The 21,118-nt window shown below is 36.0% G+C and overlaps 1 protein-coding gene across 3 annotated transcripts in view; it reads right to left on the reverse strand.

Moving 5' to 3' along the window:
• Nucleotides 1-21,118, reverse strand: part of LOC102217667 (raftlin-like) — a 141,389-nt gene that overhangs the window by 66,812 nt on the left and 53,459 nt on the right. For all 3 annotated transcript variants that reach the window (XM_023331039.1, XM_023331038.1, XM_023331040.1), the window contains one exon: nucleotides 13,659-13,836. In XM_023331039.1, coding sequence (XP_023186807.1) covers nucleotides 13,659-13,836 — 178 coding nt within the window. The remainder of the gene's footprint in view (nucleotides 1-13,658; nucleotides 13,837-21,118) is intronic.

Raw genomic sequence — 21,118 nt, forward strand, 5'->3', positions numbered from 1 at the left:
CCAGTTTTCACTAAATCTAGGTATCAACTACCATACATCATCATAATCCAAATTCATGCAAATTTATTGATTCAGTCATTAACCAAAATTTACTGGAATTTAAACCACTGTTTGTTGTGCCAAACATTATGAGTTGCAATAAAAATGAACATGAACACAGCTTGAACATTCTCATACAACAACAGAGATGTTTAGCTCATAAATACAGCTAGTAAGTAATATTCTACTTCATTTAACCACCAACAAATGTTGCAATATTTATAACAATATATTCTGTTATCTGCCCAGAAACTTTCTGCACACAAGCCTCAACAGAGGCTGTTTTGCGCAACTGGATGCTGATTATTCATCTCGATTTGTATAATTCAGATGTTTCCAGTTATATCATGTAATATTAAAGCAAAACATGTTTGGTTGCATTGTTACAGTCTTGATTCTGAGGAAAAATAAAAATGCAATGTGGTTCTTGTAAGGAAATGACATGAGAGTGATGCATATCTTCTCATTTATGCTTGTGTCACAAAAAATGCATGGTAATGTTTGACTTTAGTCTAGTATAAGTTTGGCACAGCATAATTATAGATGCTGAAAATATAAAAATAACATAATATTGGTACTAATGAAGAAGTTATGTGGCATTCATGCTGAAATATGAATAAATGTTTGATTAAACTTTACTATAAAAGTATAAGCATTATGATGACTATAGTTTAGAGTCAGTCTACCTTTCTAAAAAAGAACTACAATCCCAGACAGATAATTTCTGACCACTATTGGTAAAAACAATAATAATGTGTTTATTTCAAGCTATCAATTAAATTCCATTGCAATTGTGTGAAAACTAACAATTATGTCTCCTTAAACCTGCATAAAATATAAAAATAAACTAAGACTGCCAGAGTATAATCAGAAACTTTTTAGTTCTGCTTTTTATTGTTTCCTCATTGCTGGTTCAACCTCTTACTGGTAAAATTGCCCTTTTCAAGTGGCCCTTTAAAGTCCACACTGGAAGACTTCTGAGGCACAAAAGACTCGTTGATATTCAAAGGAAACTGGGGAACACACTAGGCTTTCGTTCTCCTCCCTTCAGTTCTCTTTTAAGGATTTGCTTGATGAGCTTTCGCTTTCTACAATTTCAAAAAGCCTAAATTTTGCTGTACTTGTAAATTTAGGCCTATTCAACTGATTCAGGGGAAATTTTAGCCTCTAATGCTGAGCTGGTGGAACAATTATTAGTTTGAAAGTTTTACAGCGACTTTGATTGCTCTATTGTCATTCCAACCAAGAAAATGGACATGCTCAGTTTTAAATTTCCAATTTTCCATGATAATTGTTATTATGACCTGAAAAATGAGTCCAGTTTCTCATACATTTAATTCTGAACACCCCATAAGAGCAGCAGCCTCATGGCTCTGACAATAAAGGTTCCTTTCTTCTCAGCTGGTCACGAGATAAATCATAACCACCTGGCTGAGCTGTGCCCCAGGCACCATTTGTAGAAAAAAAAGCTTTAAAAGTGGCAGAGATGCTGACCTTAGTAAGCTGCAAACATGTTTCCATTCTTTAAAGTATAAACAATCTTATATAATCTAGTTTGTCCCTTTATACTACCAGTTCAGAGAACCTTCAAAGGATAAAATAAAATAAATAACTTTAGTCAAAATTTAAAAAAAAATAATGGTAAAGAAAGAAACACTCTACTTGATCATTACTAATCTAACAATGACGGAAAAATGATTCACTGTGGCTCAGGGACTTTTTAAACCCACAATTGCGACTTGAACTTAATTTGATTTCTTTCAATGCAATCAATAGTTCTGCACAACATAAAGCAACTAGATTTAAAAAAGTGGGGGAAGAACTGATTTTGGACTCTCGCTAATGGAAACAAATCTCTGTAGGCAGAAGAACAGAGAAATAGAAGAAAGACTTAAATGGAGCATTTGTTCCTGCAGGGAGCCTCCGGGTTAAAAATAGCAGCTGCATCACCCGCAGTCCATCTTCTCCATGTGAAACAATGACTTTTCATGCATCGTGCAGCACCAGCTGTCAACCTCTGAGGCCTCCTGCGGTTAGAAGGGTGTCAAATGCCTGTTTGCCTGCCCACCTACCTGAAGCTCCCCTCTGGGCGAATACACCTGCTTTACTCCCCTTCCTCCCGACCCAGATGGGTCGAGTTCTTTGTTGTGCCGTGAAACACCTTGTGACGGACTAATCGCTCCCACCGGAGTTGCATGCTCACATAGAAACTAATTGTTGCCTGTTAATGGGCTCGCTCTGGGAGTTGTTCAGCAATGCAGCGGCCACGTAGCTTTTTTTAATGGGTGGTTTCAAATTACCGTGTGTTCGCTGGAGTTTGAAATGGAGTTTTGTTTATGAATTATTGTTTTTTTTAGTGAATTTTTAACTAAAGTCAATATAGTTTAGTCTTTGCATATACTTTATTTTCTCTAAATCCCTTGATTCAATTCAGTTTTATTTAATTTTTAAATAGTTTTCAAATAAATTTGTTGCCATGGTCACTGTCACTTCTGTTCAAAAAAGGCCTAGATACTGGATATGAAGACTCAAAGCCAAATTTATGCTATGAAGAACGCCTCAGGGCAGAAAAATAAAGTTGAGCGCACACTGGGAGCACTGAGATGAATCCCAGAAATTGATGTGCGCCAGTGAATGCTGTTCACGCACATTGACTGCATCGTGCTGAAGTGGCCCAAGATTTAACAGCCTACTGGACTTCAGTCACGGAAAGCTTTATAAGACGCATCAACACATCTGAACAGAACTGAAGATAGGAAAAAATGGCGTTGTCCTTCAGAGCGCTGGCCACCAGCTATATGCATAGTGATATAATATTTTTTTCATGCACGTCCGACACCACTGGTGTGGATTCCCGTTTGGGAATGCTGTGACTGTGAAGAATGGCACAGGGAGATATTAAACACATCTGAATATACAGATGCATCTAATCAAATTATTATATTACTGAATACATCTTTTACTTAAATACAGTATCTTAACCCTTTCCTGCATAAATTTTGATCCTTTGTGTCAGTACTTTTTTCCAAAGTATTTTTGATTTTTTTTAAGGGATAAAAAAAAAGGCGGGGGAAAAAAACAACAACTTTTTTTGGATAGGCAATCAGTTGTAATTTTCTTCAAATACAAAGTTGTAATTTGGAAAATACATCAGTAGTATTAGTCTGGGTTACATGATGTCACAATACTTTTTTTCACCTGCTAGATTCCTCTACAGTAGAAGGAGGGACTGGATATTCTTGAGTTGTTTTTTCATCTGTCTGCCATGTTGGTTTTGACAAAACTTTTCTTGCACTTGCAGCGGATGGCCAGTAGCTGATAGTGCATTGTATGATGCATTAGTGTCCACTTCAGTGGTCTGTGTGCATTTAAAACATAAAAATCCACAAGAAACACAAGAAAATAGCTTTTAGATTGCTGTCCACTGCGGTGACCGCTATGCCTGAAAGAGTTAGTTTACAAATGAAAAGAAAATGTATAGATCAATTACAGAGAGACGTACTGTATGTGTTCAAGCCTCATTTTAGTGATTATGATGATTATGGCGATGATGTGGCTTCATGTCTTAAAAGACTATAAAGAAATAAAGCTGCTAGTGTTTTTGACATTTTGAGCAGTGGGATGATTAAAAAATGTAAAGCCACAAATTTTTTTCTCTAAATCTAGGAAACTACAACTGTACATCATCGTAATTCAAATGTATTAATAGTAATTTATTAAGTCATTAACCAAAATGTATTGGAATGGAAACTTTCACTGGTGCCAAACACTATTAGTTGTGATAAAATTGTGCTTAATTATGTTAATTTTAATATCTTAAACAGTCTCATACAATAACAGAGATGCTTAGTACAAGTTAAAACAGCTTAAACAGGCTATGTAAACCTAAATGCAATGCAAAAGTTTGATCAAATATAAGGACAGGTATCAGACTTTAGTTTGCTCAATAGAAAAGACATAGTTTAATTCTTACAAAGAAAACCTCCATGACTTTTATCATCTCCTGTGATTTAATAGTTTTAGTTTACTTTTGTTAGATAAAGTGAAAAAGAAAAAAAATACATATATCTATATGTATATCTTTCACATAATAGAGTCAGGCATAATTGATTACATTTATTGATTTAATTGCTTGCATAACTTCAATGAGATTTTGTGTAAATGTAGTAATTTTATCTAATGTTTAATCTTTTGAAAACCTCTGCCTTTACTTTCCAGTACATTCCTACCAGACATTGACTGGAATGCTTTAGATTTATTACCCTGATGTTTCCCATGTCTGGAAATTACTTGAAGAGTGCTTAATTGCATTTTCTCAATCCAACAAAAGCTTTTTCTTTCATGATGCAGAAAGAACCTCAAGATTGGATAAAACCTTTTTGCTCGCTGAATTAATAAAAACGCACATTCTTTTTCTGGCCTTTCGCATACAGAACAAAAATCATGTCAGGCCTATCATCTATTGCTATGACGACACAGTCAGGGAGCATCTGAACTCATATTTAGCACTCTGCCATTGTGGCACTTTAATAATACAGAACACCTATTCTAATGTCACATTTTCCCAGATTCATGAATAATTTCAGCCAAGCGAATCCACTCTAATGGTTTTGCAGTTGTACTTTTTTATTTTCCTTCTCCTTCGTCTTCTCTCTGAACCAATCTCCCTCTTTCATCCTTCACTTTCCCGCAGCCGGAGCACACGGGAGCTCGTTGCAATTACCCATAATGATGAATATACCCCATCAGACACTGCCTGCTGAACTGTAACCCCAGACCATCGTAACCAAATTGAACACTGAGAAATTTGACAGTTGACATTTTAAATTTTCATTCAGTCCAATCTATTATTTCTCCATTGTAAGTTTTTTTTTATATTCCTCTTGGCAGAAGGTTGTTACTATCATCAGGGACAAATGACCATCAAAGAGATTTAAGGTTATAACCTGCTTGGCAAGGAATGTTGTGGTATTGATTTACATTTGCAGCACAAACTATCATGATACAAACTTTTCAAACTTACCAAAACTTGACGCTTTCAGGCACATAAGTTAGAAACATAATTAAATACAATCTGACCAAATTTAACTTCTTTAATTAGGGCAAAACCAATGAGAAGGGGATTATTCAGCTTTCACTTACAAACTTATGTAACTTAAAAGTATAATTTCCCTATTTGACAAAACGGTAGACAAAATAACACTTAGGACAAATGATGTGAACGTACATAATTTTAGTTTATTTGTGTCATCTTATTTCACTATAATTGTTAATTCTTAGTGTGTCACTGTGTGCTTTAATTTGCCTGTCAATATGCTGATGATATTTTTGTTGCATTGTGTTTCTGTGTTTGATTTAAAGCACTTGGAAATGCCTTGCTGCTGAAATGTGCTATACAAATAAAATTTGATTGATTGATTGATTGATATACATTTTGTTACTGAGGGACAAATAGATCATTCAACACTAAAATAAATTTAGAGGTTGAATGAAAAAGTTTCTGTCTCAGAAAGAGAAAGACAGAAGAACGTAGGCTAACAAAGCTGCATCTGGGTCAACCAGTAAATGTCTGGAACAATGTACTTGGTACTGGTAAGACCAAAGTGTAGAAGACAGCATTTGAAACAGTTAAAAGTGCATTGTGGTAAAAAAAATAAATAAAAAAAAATAAAAAAATTCACATTACATATCAGCTTTTTGTGTATAGAAATAAGTCTTAACATTCTTGCATTGCTGAAGAAAAATGTGTCGCTAAATTTCTGTTGAGGGTCAGGATAACCATTTTAGAGTTTCTCAAGGATATTCTGTCAGCTATATATTTCTGCTTGTTTTGTTCTGTGCTATGATACATTTCCTCAGTTACATTAAACTCAAGAGATTGTCCAGTGTTAAAGTTGTTTTTGTTTGCATCTTCTGTCTCTACTATGCTTGAAATAGTGATAAGCAGAGGTGAGTAGAGTACCCAAACATTGTATTCAGTGTAAGACTATCAGTACTTGAACATATGTTTGCTCACGTAAAGGTAAAAAGTAGCCATCCAAGAAATTACTCAAGAGTAAAAAAGTATTTGGTAAAAAAGTTTACTCAAGTACTGAGTAATTGATGAAATTATCAATCATTTAATATTTAAAGATTACATCATCAGACGGACTAAAATATAAAGTTAAGTGGAAATGTTGGTATTTTAAGGACAAAAATGAAAATAATTCTAATGAGAAACAAAAAAACAACAAAATCAGGTAAAAGAAAATTTTCCAAATTAGTTTTGTTCAATAGAAAATTTATGAAACTTACAAGAACTGCAGGTGTGTGTCTGTGTTTGGTGAATTTTTGGTTAAAACATGTTTGGTTTTCATTCAGTGGGTAGAAAGTCCAGAAATATTTCTCGAAATGTAGAGATACTTCATAATAAAAGCACAGCGTAGTAAAAGTACTCCGAAAAGTAATTTTTTTCAGAAAAGTTACTCAAGTAAATGTAATTGAGTAAATGTAAGTAGTTAAATGTTTTTTTGGTTGTTTTGGCTCATTGGTACTTTCATTGTAAACATTTGTATGAAATTTTAATAAGCTATAAAGTAAACAGATTTTTTAAGACTACTTCAGGTATGCAAATCATTATATCTGCTATTATTTGATTCCCTCCGAAACAGTATTATTGTATTATAACCTAAGCTTATTTTGACTGTCCCCACCCCCTTGTTTTTTCTGGCTCTGCTGGATAAACTGAGCAGGTTAAAGCTCCCTCTTTTGTCCATTTTCGCCCCCTCCTCTCCCTTGGTGGAAATTTGGATTCCCGTGGGCTGGTGCTGATGTGAGCAGCTGTCTCTGCAGTGACACATACTGGAGATAAAGCCTCGGACCCGCATTTGGTCGGTTAGACTCCTCTGCGCCTTTCACTCAATCTCTGTCTCTTTTTTTTTGGTGATCACATTCATTCTCCCACTGTCCTCTTTACTCCATCTCTCACTGATTCTCTCAGCTTTCTATTTTCCTTCCCACAGTGTCTTTTTCAAGCCATTAAATAAAGTAGAGATCCAGTCGATTCGGCTGCTGCTTTTCTTTTTTTTATTTTAGAATCAATGTTTTTGTTGTCTGTTTTTGCAGAACCAAGAGATGTGAGGACAGGTTTGTGTGAGTAACAGTGGATACTGAAAATGGTTTTCAGCACAAGTAATAATTATAAAATGATACAGAAACAGAAATTGAAAGCTGATAAGGTGCCCTTTATTTTACCTACATATATAACTTTGTAAAATGTGGCAGTATATTCTTTTGGCATCATAATGACTCACTATTTATAGAGTCCTTTTGCAGTAGATGTTATTGTGAGCTTTTGGAGAGTGAGATATTTTTTTCTGCACTGAACATGGTGAGTGGCGTTTTAATAAGAGATGAGATGGTAAACCTGTCCTCAGACAAAATCAGTTATTGGAGAAAAAAAAGTTTAAATGTTTTTTATATAAAATTGTTGAGAAATAAAATAAAAATAAACCTATTTTTGAAACATTATGAACATCCCATTGTTGTTTACTTTACTACCTACACCTATTGTTAACACAAGTGGAAAATCAGTCAATAAAGTGACAGAAACTCGATGGATTTAGACATCCAGCCACAAGCTTCAGAATGGGGAAGAATGGGGATTTAAGTGACTTTGAGCATGATCTGGTTCATGGCACCAGACAGGTTAGTCTGAGTATCTCAGAAGCTGCTGATCTGCTAGAATGTCCAAGCTAGAGGAAAAATCCAGTGAGCGACAGCTGTGTGAGCATAAACACCTGGTTGATGTCAGAGGTCAGAGGACAACGGACAGATTTTCTCAAGATGGCAGATAAGCAACAGTAGCTCATTACAACTAGAGTCCTTTATAACCCAGACTTTTCTACAAACAAGTAGGTGCTGCAGCAGCAGGAAGCCACTTTACACTAATGGTTATAAAATGGTGATCTAGTGGCTTAAAGGACATTTCTTAAACCAATATAGCAAAACTAAATCTATAAAGAATTACAAAACTTTTGAATGCAAAAAGATGTTCAAATCTGTACTACCAAGTGTATATTTAAATAGTTTAAGTTACTACAAAAGAGTTTTGATGTTTGATCTATTTACTTTTTTAAAATGAAAATCATTACAGTCAAAATTTTTGTTGCAATTTTCAGCCAACAGAAAAATAGAGTATAGTAGTAGGATTTTGATAGTGACAAATTTTACGGTGTTTTTTTTTTTTTTGACAAGATTTTTGACAAGCAGATTTGAAAAAATCCAAGCCCTTTTCTGAGACCCATTATTTACAACAGAAGCACAATACAAACTCTAAATGGGTCTCAGAAAGTTAAATTGTAGATAGAATTGTTCTTACCATGATTAATTTAGACAGTTGATCATTGTATAGTTTTTACATAATCCTAGATAAAGTTAGATATATTTTATCCTATTTTTCCAATACGGATTATTCTAGTTGAACTCAAACGTCAGATTCTGAACCTGTGAAATATTCAGTAAACCTTTGATTTAAACTTTCTACTTTGTTAATTCTCCACATCTACAATTTTTTCATCTCATAAAATAAGTATTTTGTCTTCCTTCAAACAGTGCGTCTTCCCTCTCTATAGGACCTACCCTTAATTTACACAACACAGAGAATAAGCACATAATTCTCCTCAGACATTTTTATAATAAATAATCCCTGAATTTTCTCCCAAAGACTGAAAATGAAAGGATTTAAATTTGTCATAGGTCCTGAATAAATTTTTTTTATCAGTTTTCATAAGTTTCTTCTTCTCCTGCTTCAAAAAGTTTTGCATTATGACTTGTATTCACTTTTTTGTTTAAAAGTTAAAATCTTCTTTGCATTTTTAAGGGTTCCCTCTACCCCTCTGCTCCTCGGGAGTCTCCATAGCAACAAGTAGCTGACTTTTCTGAAGTTGGCCCCCATATCACTCAAAAAGTTACTCTTATATTATTACATTATAGCTGCCTTATTAGAACTTGTTAAATTGATAATTAAATGGAAAGCTCTGCAGAACTGAGGATTTTCAATCCAAAAAAACTAAAGGGCAAACAAGATTAGTTTTTAACGTGAACTTTCAAACGAAAATGGATGCTCTTGAAAATATGAGTTTAGCTCTGTCAGATGTTTGATTATAACCAAAGTTCAAAATTCTTGAATTGCCATATGTTAGAGTTTCTTTCTGAGCAGTAGCTGCATTTGCCCCCATGAATATGTTTTCCAGAAATTTTCTAAATTAAGAACTGACATTCCCATAAAGAACTATGGTGCCTTCAATAATATTTGAGTACTTCCCAGACTCTGTTGACTGACAGTAAGCAGGGCATTTTGAAATGCCCTGCAGATACTGAGCACTGCTCAGCTATGGGAAAATTAATGACTAATCACAGAGTTTGACAAACCCAAATTAAGTTGTCATTTGCTGCCATGAATAATCTCACACCCAGAAGGATGTTTCTCCCTCTACACAAGTGCTGTAGAAAAAAATAACAAGGAACTACTTTCTGCAGAAGAACTGAAATAAGTCCAGATTTCTGCTGCAAACACCAGCAGAGATGAAGGTTTTTATTTCAGCAATTACTCATTCCATCTACCTAGTAATACACATTTACTCAAAGAAATAAATTACTGTGTTACTTTCACTGCTCTTAGGCTGAGCTTGTTTCTTTTTTCTATGTTAAATTATTTTTGAGTTACTGTTACTCTTTCAAGAGGATCAACAAAGTTTTATATTCCTTTATTTTATTTCAAATTCATTACCCCCTGAAGCACATTCCTGATCCAGCTTTCATTATTATTTCTTCAGAGGGAGAAGTAATAAATTCCTTCCACAATAAGCCTTTTCTATAGTCTTTTCATGCTTTCCTGCCTGATCCCCCTCAGTTGCAGCAGAACTGTTGGGGCACAGAGATTCGTATTATTACGCCTTTCACTCTTGGTTGCTTGTAATATCAGGTATTGGTTTTTCAGTCATTACTGTTCTGTCTCTGTGGGAGAAAGAGTTGAAGTTCTGGAGTGTCTTTGCAGTTTGGGAACAGTAGGTTTGCGGTTTCTTTCTCAGCAGTGAATAGGCTACATAAACAGTTTGCTGGAAATCAGGAATGCAATTTCAGTCCAAGGAATCTGATTGCACTGAATTCAATTATGCTAAGGGGCATCAAAGTTAGGTAAAAGCACAGACAGTGGCTTGCAAAACTTTCTCACATTTTGTCAAATAAAACCCACAAACTACATTGTTTCCTATTGGGATGCTATGTAACAGACCAACAAGAAAGCAGAGATGCACAATCCATTTTTTCATCACTTCAGATACAACACAGATATCTGAGGTTTAGAATCAGCCGATAACAGTTCTGAATTTACTTAAAATGTTTATTCTTTTAAACACAGACATAAATGTATTGCATTATAAATTTATTTGATAGCTCTGCACCAGTACAACTCACTAAAATGCAAAATAGCTTCACAAGCTTGCTCAAACCTGTAAAAACGGGCGTGCCGTGGTGGCGTAGGGGACAGTGCGACCCATGTTTGGAGGCCTGGAGTTCTTGGCGCGGCCGTCGCGGGTTCGACTCCCGGACCCGGCGACATTTGCTGTAGTAAGAGTAGCACTACTTCTACACATTTTTACTCAAGTAAAAGTAAAAGAGTATTTGGTAAGAAGTCTACTCAAGTTCTGAGTAACTGATCAAATAATCAATCATTTAATATTTAAAAATGACATCAGACAGACCAAAATATAAAGTTTAGTGGGAATGTTGGTATTTAAAAGACAAAAAATCTGTTTCTTTTAATAGAAAACTTATGAACTTTTAACAAAAACTGCAAGTGTGTTTCTGTGTCTGGTGAATTTTTGGTTAAAATATGTTTGTTTTTCATTCATTGGGTAGAAAATCCAGAAATTTTATTCAAGTAAGAGTAACGATACTTTATACTAAAATTAAATAAAAGTACATTTTCAGCTCTGGCCGTGATTAGGAGAGAGAGTACATCATAAGCAGGTTGCTAATCCATCATAGAAAAATTGGATATTCTCCTTAAAATCTAAATTGATTTGCTTGTTATAGTTCAGTTCCTGAAAATGCATGACATTCAAACAAATTGTAGTCTTTAACTTTACACTCAGGCTTTCAAATGTGTAGACAGATATTGATCAGGGAGAAACATGACCTTGCTGCCCTTTAGTAGCACCAATGTTTTCTCTCCCTGACTTCCGTCCCAAATTAAAGTGCCACACACTTGATTCCTAAAATCATGCCTGAACTGAGCGATAGAGCGTATTTGTAGGGACGGCAGTGACTCCGACACTGAAATGGTCGACAGGACCACTGCCTGAGCTGCAAACAGATGTTCTGTTGCTGTGAAGTAACATCTGACCTCTCCTGGTTGTTCACAGGGATGAGGACAATCTTTGTATTCACGTGGTACTAATAAAGCAGTAATTATTCATATGTAACACAGCAGCTCTGAACACAGTCATTATTCTGGGGCTAATGTCAGACACCAAGCAGGCAGCATAACATTTTTAGACCATTTGTGATTTGATTCCCACCAAGTCCTCTCTGCATAATGACACCAATTAAGGTACATTAGTAATCTCAACATGCTGTCTTAAGTGACTGTAATGGCTTCATTATTTTGTTCTTGTAAAGGTCTTATTCCCAGGAGTGCAGCTAAGACGTCTGAGGCCTCAGAAACATATTTGCCTCGGGGGGCAGGCCTGTTGTTTAGTGTAATATGTTCCCCTAAAGAGGCTCCTCTGACTTCAGTTTTCACCTTTTGCCTGTCTGATAACAGGATATGTATTGAATTAAGCAGGAGATATTTTTTATTGATCTTTAATTTTTTTAAATGAAATTAAATACATTTCTAAATTCCCTCCTGGAATGAAACATATACTGGTTTGAACAATTTACATTTAAAAATTGCACATTAGATGCTGAGCTATTGAAAACTACAGAGAGGATACCTTATGAAGCTTTTTAGTTGATATATAGGTACTATATTTATATGTATAATGACTTTTGTAAGAGGATTTTTCTGACTGAACAACAGAAAAAAAAAACATTCATGAAATGTGAGAAGCAATGATTCTTAGCAAAACAATAGATCAGTAACTGACCAGAAGGGCTGTAGTGGAGTGTAGATCAAAGAAAATTAATGTGTTCGATTTCCCCAGTCAATTTCTAGACTGAAATACAATTGAGAATCTGTGGCAAGACTTAAACATTAACGTTTGCAGACACTCCCCATCTTTGAGAGAAGTTAAGCATTTTTTTTTCAATGAAAAGGCAGAAATCTTTGTCTTTAATATGTAATCTGGTTGAGGGAAACTCCAACAAAGTTTTAACTATAACTGCAGCCAAATGTGGCTTGATATTAATATAGAGGGGCTGAATACAAATTGCTTTTACATTTTATAGATTTATTTAGTAAAAAAATTTATAATGTAGCCTATAATTATAATTTTGCTTCGCTTCACATGTGAGCACTTCTTTTTGGTTGGCTTATCTCAAGAAGTCTTGACAAAATACTTTGAAAACTTTGGTTGTAATATGACAAAATGAACAAAAGTACATCTGTGAAGGACTTCATCCCAGAAGGAGACATCAGTTAAATTAATTCATCCCAGAAATGGACAAATTAAGTCATTTATCAAAGTCATTCAAATGTTCTCTATCTTTATTCTCTATTGTCTCTACCCTGAACTATTTCCTTCAGATGTCTGAAAACTTTATATTAATAGAATAGTTTAGTTAATTAAATTAAAACTAACTTTTGCATGATATAGATAACAGACACAATTATAACATCATTGCTGGATATTGAAAATATACATTTACAGAAAAGTAAACATTTTCCAGACACTTGACTTTCTTTTTCATCATAACATTTCAATGATCTTCACTACTTTGGACACCAAAATCTACCTCAGATGAGAAATCGATGAGTGAAAATCCACCCAGTTGGCCAAATATGTTATTGGGATACAGAGTGTGAATGCATGGAAATATATGTAAAATTGCAAATATTGCATCTAAGCAGGTTTTTACGATTGCGCACACTCATACTACAAAAATGCACAGCAATTTAAAAATTAACCTCTGATTGAGTAGTTGGACTTTTCACAAATCATTTTGACACAATGCATCAGTGTCAAAACAAATTAAAACTTTAAAACTTTATGCAGAGATGGACGTTCCAAAGACGAAGGAAAATCCCACAAAACTAAAACATGTCAGGTAAATTGTATAAGTTTCACTTTTAAATATATGAAAGCAATTTATGACAGCAATGCTTTGTAGTGTAGACTAATCTCTTTCCTTTTATGAATGCTCACCAAGCATAACTTGTATTAAGGGAGCTTTTTCACATTTTAGGCTTTATTCAAACAACACAATAGAAAAGAACAAGAAGAAGTAGATTATTTTACTTATTCATATTAAAAAAAAACATCCACAGAAAAATACCCCTACTAATCTATTCAAATGTCTGCACTTCTTAGTCAATTTACTGCCCAGAATCTGATGCTTTTATAATATTTTTTCATTACATATTAATTCCTGCCCTGGGGCAGAACTTATTTAATGGTCAGGAATTATTATCTTACCCGTCATTGATTCGGACAAGTATGGCCCGGTAGAGCTGGTGCTGCAGGCTGTTGGACTGCGGACCACAGGGATGGATAAATGGATGGACGGCCGCAAGGACGAAACCCTGCTGGTAAAGCTCCTGGAGCTGATCGGGCAGCTCCCGCACCGATGAGAGACGCAGTGTTGAGGTCCCACCTGGAAAAACCAGAACAAAGAGAAAGAATTATGGAGACTGACTTTAAAATGTCCTTTGCAGCAATATTTGGTGCACAAATGGAAAACCTTCATCATGTATGGATCTCTGTTTGAATTTCTACAGTAAATCTGTCAGTTGTGGTCGTAGTTAATATTTGGTTCTTCTCTGCTTAAATGCAGCAATCTCTGCTTTTGTAAATCATTTCTTTTATTTTTCCCAGGGAAAGGTAAACGCAACATTTCTTCCAGGAATGTTATATTTCCTGTTTAGTGCATTAATTTTAAGCCCTTGTTTGATTTTAAGGTTTGTTTTCACTGCAACACAAAAATGCATACATAGTTGGATCCATTTGTTTTTCCCTAACACAACTTCTCGTCTTTTTCTCTTCACGCTTTTGTGTTTTCAGTAACCTCTACACGAGTTTCCATTCTGCAGCTTTTTATAAGACATCAATTTATTTATATCAAATTTAGTATCACTGCAGACACCCCAGCTTAATTTATTAATATAATAAATTATTTATTAAACAAGCAGCATATTTGGAAACATTTTACATTCCAGTCATCTGTGTTCATTCTCATCGGCAGCATCAGCACTAAAAACACGAGCTAAACATTGAATTTTGATTTATTAACAACCAGAAACCAGGAAGGTAAGAATTAGGTCAAGGTTATGTTTTGCTCACAGAATAATAAATGGGAACTGACTAAACCTGGTTGCAAGAAATAATCAGTTTTTCACTGAGTGTCAAGTTTTTGCAGTGGAAAAAGAAAGTTCAGGAAATAACAAAACCAGTTTAGCACTGCAATCAGTTCAAAGGGGAAAAAACAGATGTGTGCAGTTCTTCACACAATATACCCTTGATTTACTGACTTACTTGATACAAACAATTGAAGGTGAAATTACTGCAAATTCCAAAATTAATTTATCTGTGGAAGCCAATGTCAGACTGGTGGGGAACCTTAAACTTTCCATGTTTGAACTTCTTTTTTTTCAGCAGGTGTCTCTTCTCTCCTTTTTTCTGTTTTGAAGTTCCTGCTTGGAAATTCAAAGTTCGGGGTAAAAATAGAAAACACTGTGAACCAGCTGGTAGCTTGACTCGAAAAGTGGATTTTCTCGATGATTTCCACTCTCTGTTCATTAGTACTCCACATAAAATACAATTCTTAAGTGATATTTGTTGTTTTCATCTATTAGCTATTTGCTCCTAAAATGTTAGTAGGAGAAAATGAGGTTCTAGTCAAACCAGCTTATTCTATCCTTTAATGCATTATTAGATTCTGATTTATTCCCATATTTATTAAAATGTTCAAACACATGGGAAGGTTTATAATAAAACTACATTGTTTAATTGGTATCTTAAGTCTGTTTATCTATACAGCATCAACACACAACAAATGTTTCCTAAAAGCACTTTACAAGACAAACATATCCAATTTCTATACAAGTTTTGTATTTCTCATACAATGAAAACCTATGGCGCACAACTGCTGACGATGGCCTTGTCAGTCAATGAATACCTTTTTTACGTCAAACCTCACACAGCTTCTGCTTTTTTATTTTTTATTTTGGATATATAGTAAAATGCACAATAAGGTGTGATGCTTATGTTTCAAAAATTGAAGGAAACTGAAAACTGAGCTAATGCTGGGAAGAAGAAGCACATTGAAAAACAATAGTGGAGAAACCACAAAGGAGGTCAAAACAAAGATGAAACATGGGGAGCTGTTACTCTCCGTCCCAGAAGCATGATGGCTGGGATCCCACAGCTCACTGTATGTGGTAACATTTACTGCAGGCCAAACAGCTGGGGCTCATGAGAGATGGCCAAGACAAAGAGCTGGATGTAGAGCGAGAGAGGACAGAGGAGGGGGCGGAGGGCAGCAAGAGAAAGTCTGGTTGTCTCTACGTGCTGTCACAAGACATGGAAAATACCGCAAAGGCTAATTAGAGTCAATGAGGCTATACAGAATGAGAAGTATCAACGCATGAGAAAAGTCAATGTGTTAAAGTTCAGTGGGAGGTCAGTGACTGCAAAAACATGGCTTAATCTGACTGATAATGCAACTGTGCAAGCTCTTGTAGACTTCTACAGTCAAATAAACCACATTGTTCAGTCCTACAATTCTCATAATGTCATATTTTGTTATAAATGTTTTCTCTAAATGTTTAACAGTCGAGCTGTAACAAAGCAGCCTCTGGCCTCTTTTTGGGAAAGTGTTTTTTAAGCGTCTATATAAACAAACTTGAACATTTTATGTGAAAGGTCCATGCTCAGTCTGCATTTTTCTATTCCCACGATGCAACCCGAGCTATTCGTGCTCCAAATATAGATCAGTCAGCCAGTCCTCATTTATTCTCCTGATAATATTAGATGTTAAAATCTTTGTTGTTTGTGTTTGAGTATTTTTCGACAAAACTCTTTGTTGCAAACTTCTTTAAAATTCTTCTACATATCAGCGAATATTTATGTTACTATTTGGTGATGTACAACATGCTGTCGTTACCCGGTAAATAGTTTTCCAGTTTAGAAGACATCGACTTTAAAGAAATAAAGTGTATATTTAAAAAATAACTACATTCAAGTTAAAAAGTTGTGCACTTGCCACAGAAAACATGGTGAATTCTGAACACGGAGCTCACAAGGCATGTTTTTGTTTTCACTCCTTTACAGATGGGAGTAATCAAGAACAACGAGGCAATAAAGGCCACAGGAAATCCAACGACCAGATTTGCATACCCAATGCTGCCCATCTGTAGTCAGGAGATGCTGTAGGGGTTCGTCCTGGACTGGTCCCTAATCTGTCCAATGGCCACAATGCACCAGAAAAGCAACTTTGCACACCCCTACATGCACCTAATCAAATGTGTCACTAACCTAACATGCATGATATTGGGCATGCTGAGATGAAATCAGACTACCTGGTGAAATCTCATGCATGAACAAGAGGAATGTGCAAATTCTCTGCATCAAGCTACAAGCCACAGGTGCTTGAACCAAAGACAAGTCTAGTTTTATGTTGTTGTCTATCTAATGTCTATCTAATCATAAAGTAGCAGAGACCTTTGGAAGGTGGGTGGTGACTGATGTTTTTTATAGTATAAAATATAAAAACAAAATTCAATCAACTTCTCAATACCTCTGTAAAAGGCTAGGAACTTTGCTAATGGCAATCAAACAGAAGTTGAAGTGATTCATTAGGTAGGATATCTTTTAATGGCAAAACCATGAGATGCTGAGTCAGATGTTCCCTCCCTGAATGCACCAAATTATCATCATCTCCAAGAACAAAAGTAACAGTGAGATAAAGCACTAGTTACCTGGGAAATTCAAAGAACAGAAAGCAACGAGTGTTGAATGCAGGCAAATTGAACCATCCAAATAACCAATCTGTAGCGCAACAGAACCTATTGAAATATTTTGACTCCTTGGTCTTTGCTGACAGCAGCATGTCTGCTTCCATGCCAATGCAGAGTGGAAGTGAACAATCAGAATTATCTAAAATCACAAGGCTACAGTTTGATGGAAAGGTGTACTGGCAACATCAACCACATAAGGAGCGTCATACGATCCCTGGCAAGATTCAAGACAACTGTCTACTCTGGCATGGTGATGCCATGCAAACCAGCAATTAGTAGTAAACATGCTGGATCTTAATCCAGATTAATGTCAGAAAATTTAATGATTCATAAAGTTTTGGTTTGATCAAAACATGGACACAATCAACTTGAAGAAACAAAAGATCGCTGTGTGGGACAGGGGAACCTGCTTGGAAAACGCAAAGAAAGTTATGATGACCTTGTAATAAATGCTGAAGTCGTTTTTGGTGAATTAGTCTTTAGTATTACCTTTTCATTATTGTGAAAAGACATAATTGCTTCATCATTCACATCACTATCTTGTTTCAAGAACCTGGTGAGTTCAAAGGTTTTGATAGTCATATTATCTTTAAAAAAAAAAAACTTAAACAATTTCCAAACCTTCTAACCCAGCTTGATCCAACAGGCTGGGTTAGATGGATTGTCTAAGGAGGGTTGGTGTCAGAGTGGCAGGTTGAATTAAATTATGTTGTAAGTTATAAAGAACCTCAACACATCGTAAATTGCAAAAAAGGAAATAAAAGTGTTTGGGAAACAGGATAGGATTTTTTAATACTCAGTGGTCTTTTTGGAATATATTTTCCTCAGAAAACTTTTTAGACTTGTTTGTCACCATTTTATGCTTAACTGGGTCATGAAAACATAAATAGGATATTTCCATGCATAAAATGTTCAAATTAAAATGTGCTAAACAAATCTGAAAGCTAACACGCTTAGTTTGGGGGGCGCATTAATCTCCTATATGCAGCTTTTTGCATTACATAATAATTAGCATTTTTCCTAGCTCATCTCTTCCTGATTTCTCTTTTATCCGGTAATCTAGTGATCACAGCTGTAGGTCTTTGGAAATGAGCTTATTTTGACCCTTTTTCTCCTCACATCTTACATGTGCCTTTGAGGCAGTCTCAACTAAAACTCATTTGTGTGACACTGCAGACTGTAACACAGTGGTGTGTTACTGCCACAGCCACGCTGAAGAGACGAGGTTATCTGGAACAACTGTACTTGTGCCAATCAGGAGGCAGCTTTTCTGTGCAGTGGATACAGAGCTGATTCAGTCTGAACTCCTCCCCACGGCTACAAATCCTGAGGTTTACGGTGAAACCACCAAAGTGAGAGCATGAAAGAGAAATCATATGCTGTTCCCTCAGGGCTGAGCGAATTCTTCGGCTAAAAATACTCCTCCAAATTTCTCAATCATACTCTATCCTACTGAGCCACAATGCAGCAGCTTTAGAACTTAAAAAGCATGGAGGAATTAACACAAAGAAATAGGCCGCCACTGAAATGGGTGAAATGTGTTCGTCTTCTCCCCCCTTGATCATCCTCCTACCTCTCACCCTGCTTCCCTCCACTGCTGCCTGCCTTCAGAAATGGAATTAATCCCTCTGTGATCAGCGATTTCGCCTTTTCCTTTCCTTTTGGTTCGACATGAACGCCCCATCCTGTTCCCCGAGGGATTCTCCTGCACATCTAAGGATTCCTGAGGTGGTAGATACTGTACGTGGAAAATGAAACTGATTTGCCGGCTCTCAGATGGTTAAGATGAGTAAATAAGGAATGGTTTCAATTAGGCAGAGGGAATGCACCCGCTGGTGACTTCTTGATTTAGTTTTAATCACTGTGTGAGCTCCTAATAATCTCTTCCAGAGGCCCTTAAATACACAAGCTCTACATTTATTTATCACACAAGTTTATTTATCTTTGTCCCCAGAGCAAAGTGTCGCCTTCTGCTGAGTTTCTCTGAATCGAATGCTGTTCTAAGGATGTTTACTTTGCCCTAAAATCATGTTATCCAAGGAGAATCGCTTTGTTTGTGCAGATGAGAGTAAATTAGCTGGTCCATGGAAGTGTCAGCGCTGTTTTCAACAGCATACATTCAGACCTACTGGAGGAGCCTCTGGTCGATCTGGGAGTCAGCCTGGTAAATCTTACATGGCAAACTGGCACCCAATTACTTCACTCCATCTTTTTTGTTTACCTTGAAAGAAAATTCATGTGCATATCAGCAGAGAAGAGCTCTAAACTCACAAAAACAAATCACTTCGGGCCAAATAATGGAAAAGAAAGGGAAAAGAAGGGAGGGGTAGAGAGGAGGTCTTCTGGCTGTCAACCAACAAATTGGTTTTCTGGAGACTTGTGTTCGTGCAAAGCCATCAAACAGACACAAGCATTAAACAGAGAGGAGGAGACAAAACAGAGGGGATGTCTGAGTGAATGAATAAAGAGAGAATGATTTCTGTGTCCAACAGGATGTATTTTCTCTCTGTGATATGCAGTTATCTTTTGATCTGAAACTGCGAGGGTGCTGGTAATTTTGTCCCTCACTATTCCACCCCTTTGTAGTTTTGGTCTGTCACGGGACACTTGGTACCAACTGCACGTCAATGCTTTCCCCTAGGGCAATGTTTTGTCATCACCATGAACCAGCAATTTTAAAATTTGGTGTTTTGCTCACAATATGTTGAAAAAAAATGCTTTTCGGGGGGCCAAACAGTAAGTTGACAGTGCAGCAAAACTGTATTTTCTCCATTATAGATTTTAAGTCAAAATAACTTAATTCCATCCATTCATCCATAATGTCATTGTCTTTTACGTAAGCATTGAAGATCATTGAACAAACTGTTTTCAGCTGATGATTTATGGCGTTTTCACGCCTGACAGTCCGGTAGACTCTGTTTGGGGAACAAAATTGCAACATTTGTTGCATTTTTCAGCTGGTGCGGTTCTCTTTCTCACTGCATGGTGTCAAACAAACCAAACCCTTAAAAAAAAAATAAAAAAACTGTTCCCTGCTTCACCTGTGATGGCGCTGCATCAAGAAGAAAACGACACAAAAACATCTGAAGAAGACAAGAGACCAACAAAAAATTGACAAAAATGGAGTGGCATTAAATTTTAGCGGTTGTAGGATTTCTCTTTTGTCTTTGGCAAAACACCACATGCCATTTCTTCCTCCAGCCCTACACACATGCATTTGTTGTGGTTATCTTTTACCCAGAATGCCATGCTCTAAAGTCCACTTCCTTCTTTTGGAGCAGTCTCCACTTGGCATCCACATATGCATTTTAACACCATCAGAGTTCACTTCAACCGAACTGAGATCTAGGTTTTTAGGCAGACAAGAGTTCACCTTTTTTGTCCGCATCATAGTGTGATTGTTCGTTCACACCTCCCCAAGTGAACCAGACGAAAAGAAACACTATCTGAACCACCCAGGTTCTATATGACAAAATAACTAATACTAATAACTAATAACTCAGGCCTCTTTCACCTCAGTTAAGGCACGTCCCACTTCATCTGGCATTAACATAACAGAGAAATAAAACATCATCTGATCCCCCATGACTTGAAGTTATTGAGTGGAGCATGACTTTGCCTCTCTGTCAGAAAATCCTGGTGGAAAATGTCCATCTATCAATTAGAGACTTTAAGATCAAGAGCAGCTAAGTTAGAAAACAGGAGCATGATTCCTCCAAGACTCGTTGAAAGTTGTCACAAACTATCAGATCATATCGTCTTGTTTGTAGAGGTTATTCTGTTCTGATCATTTTTTTAACCTTAATAAATAAAATCTAAATGTAAAACTACATGTTGTACTTCTGGTTATCTTTGCTTAACAATAACATTTGTTTGGTGAGATGAAACATGTAAGTATGTCAGAAAAGCAAAAAGAAAAAG

The sequence above is a fragment of the Xiphophorus maculatus genome, chromosome 3 (genome assembly GCF_002775205.1).
Source record: "Xiphophorus maculatus strain JP 163 A chromosome 3, X_maculatus-5.0-male, whole genome shotgun sequence".
In the NCBI taxonomy this organism is placed as follows: domain Eukaryota; kingdom Metazoa; phylum Chordata; class Actinopteri; order Cyprinodontiformes; family Poeciliidae; genus Xiphophorus; species Xiphophorus maculatus.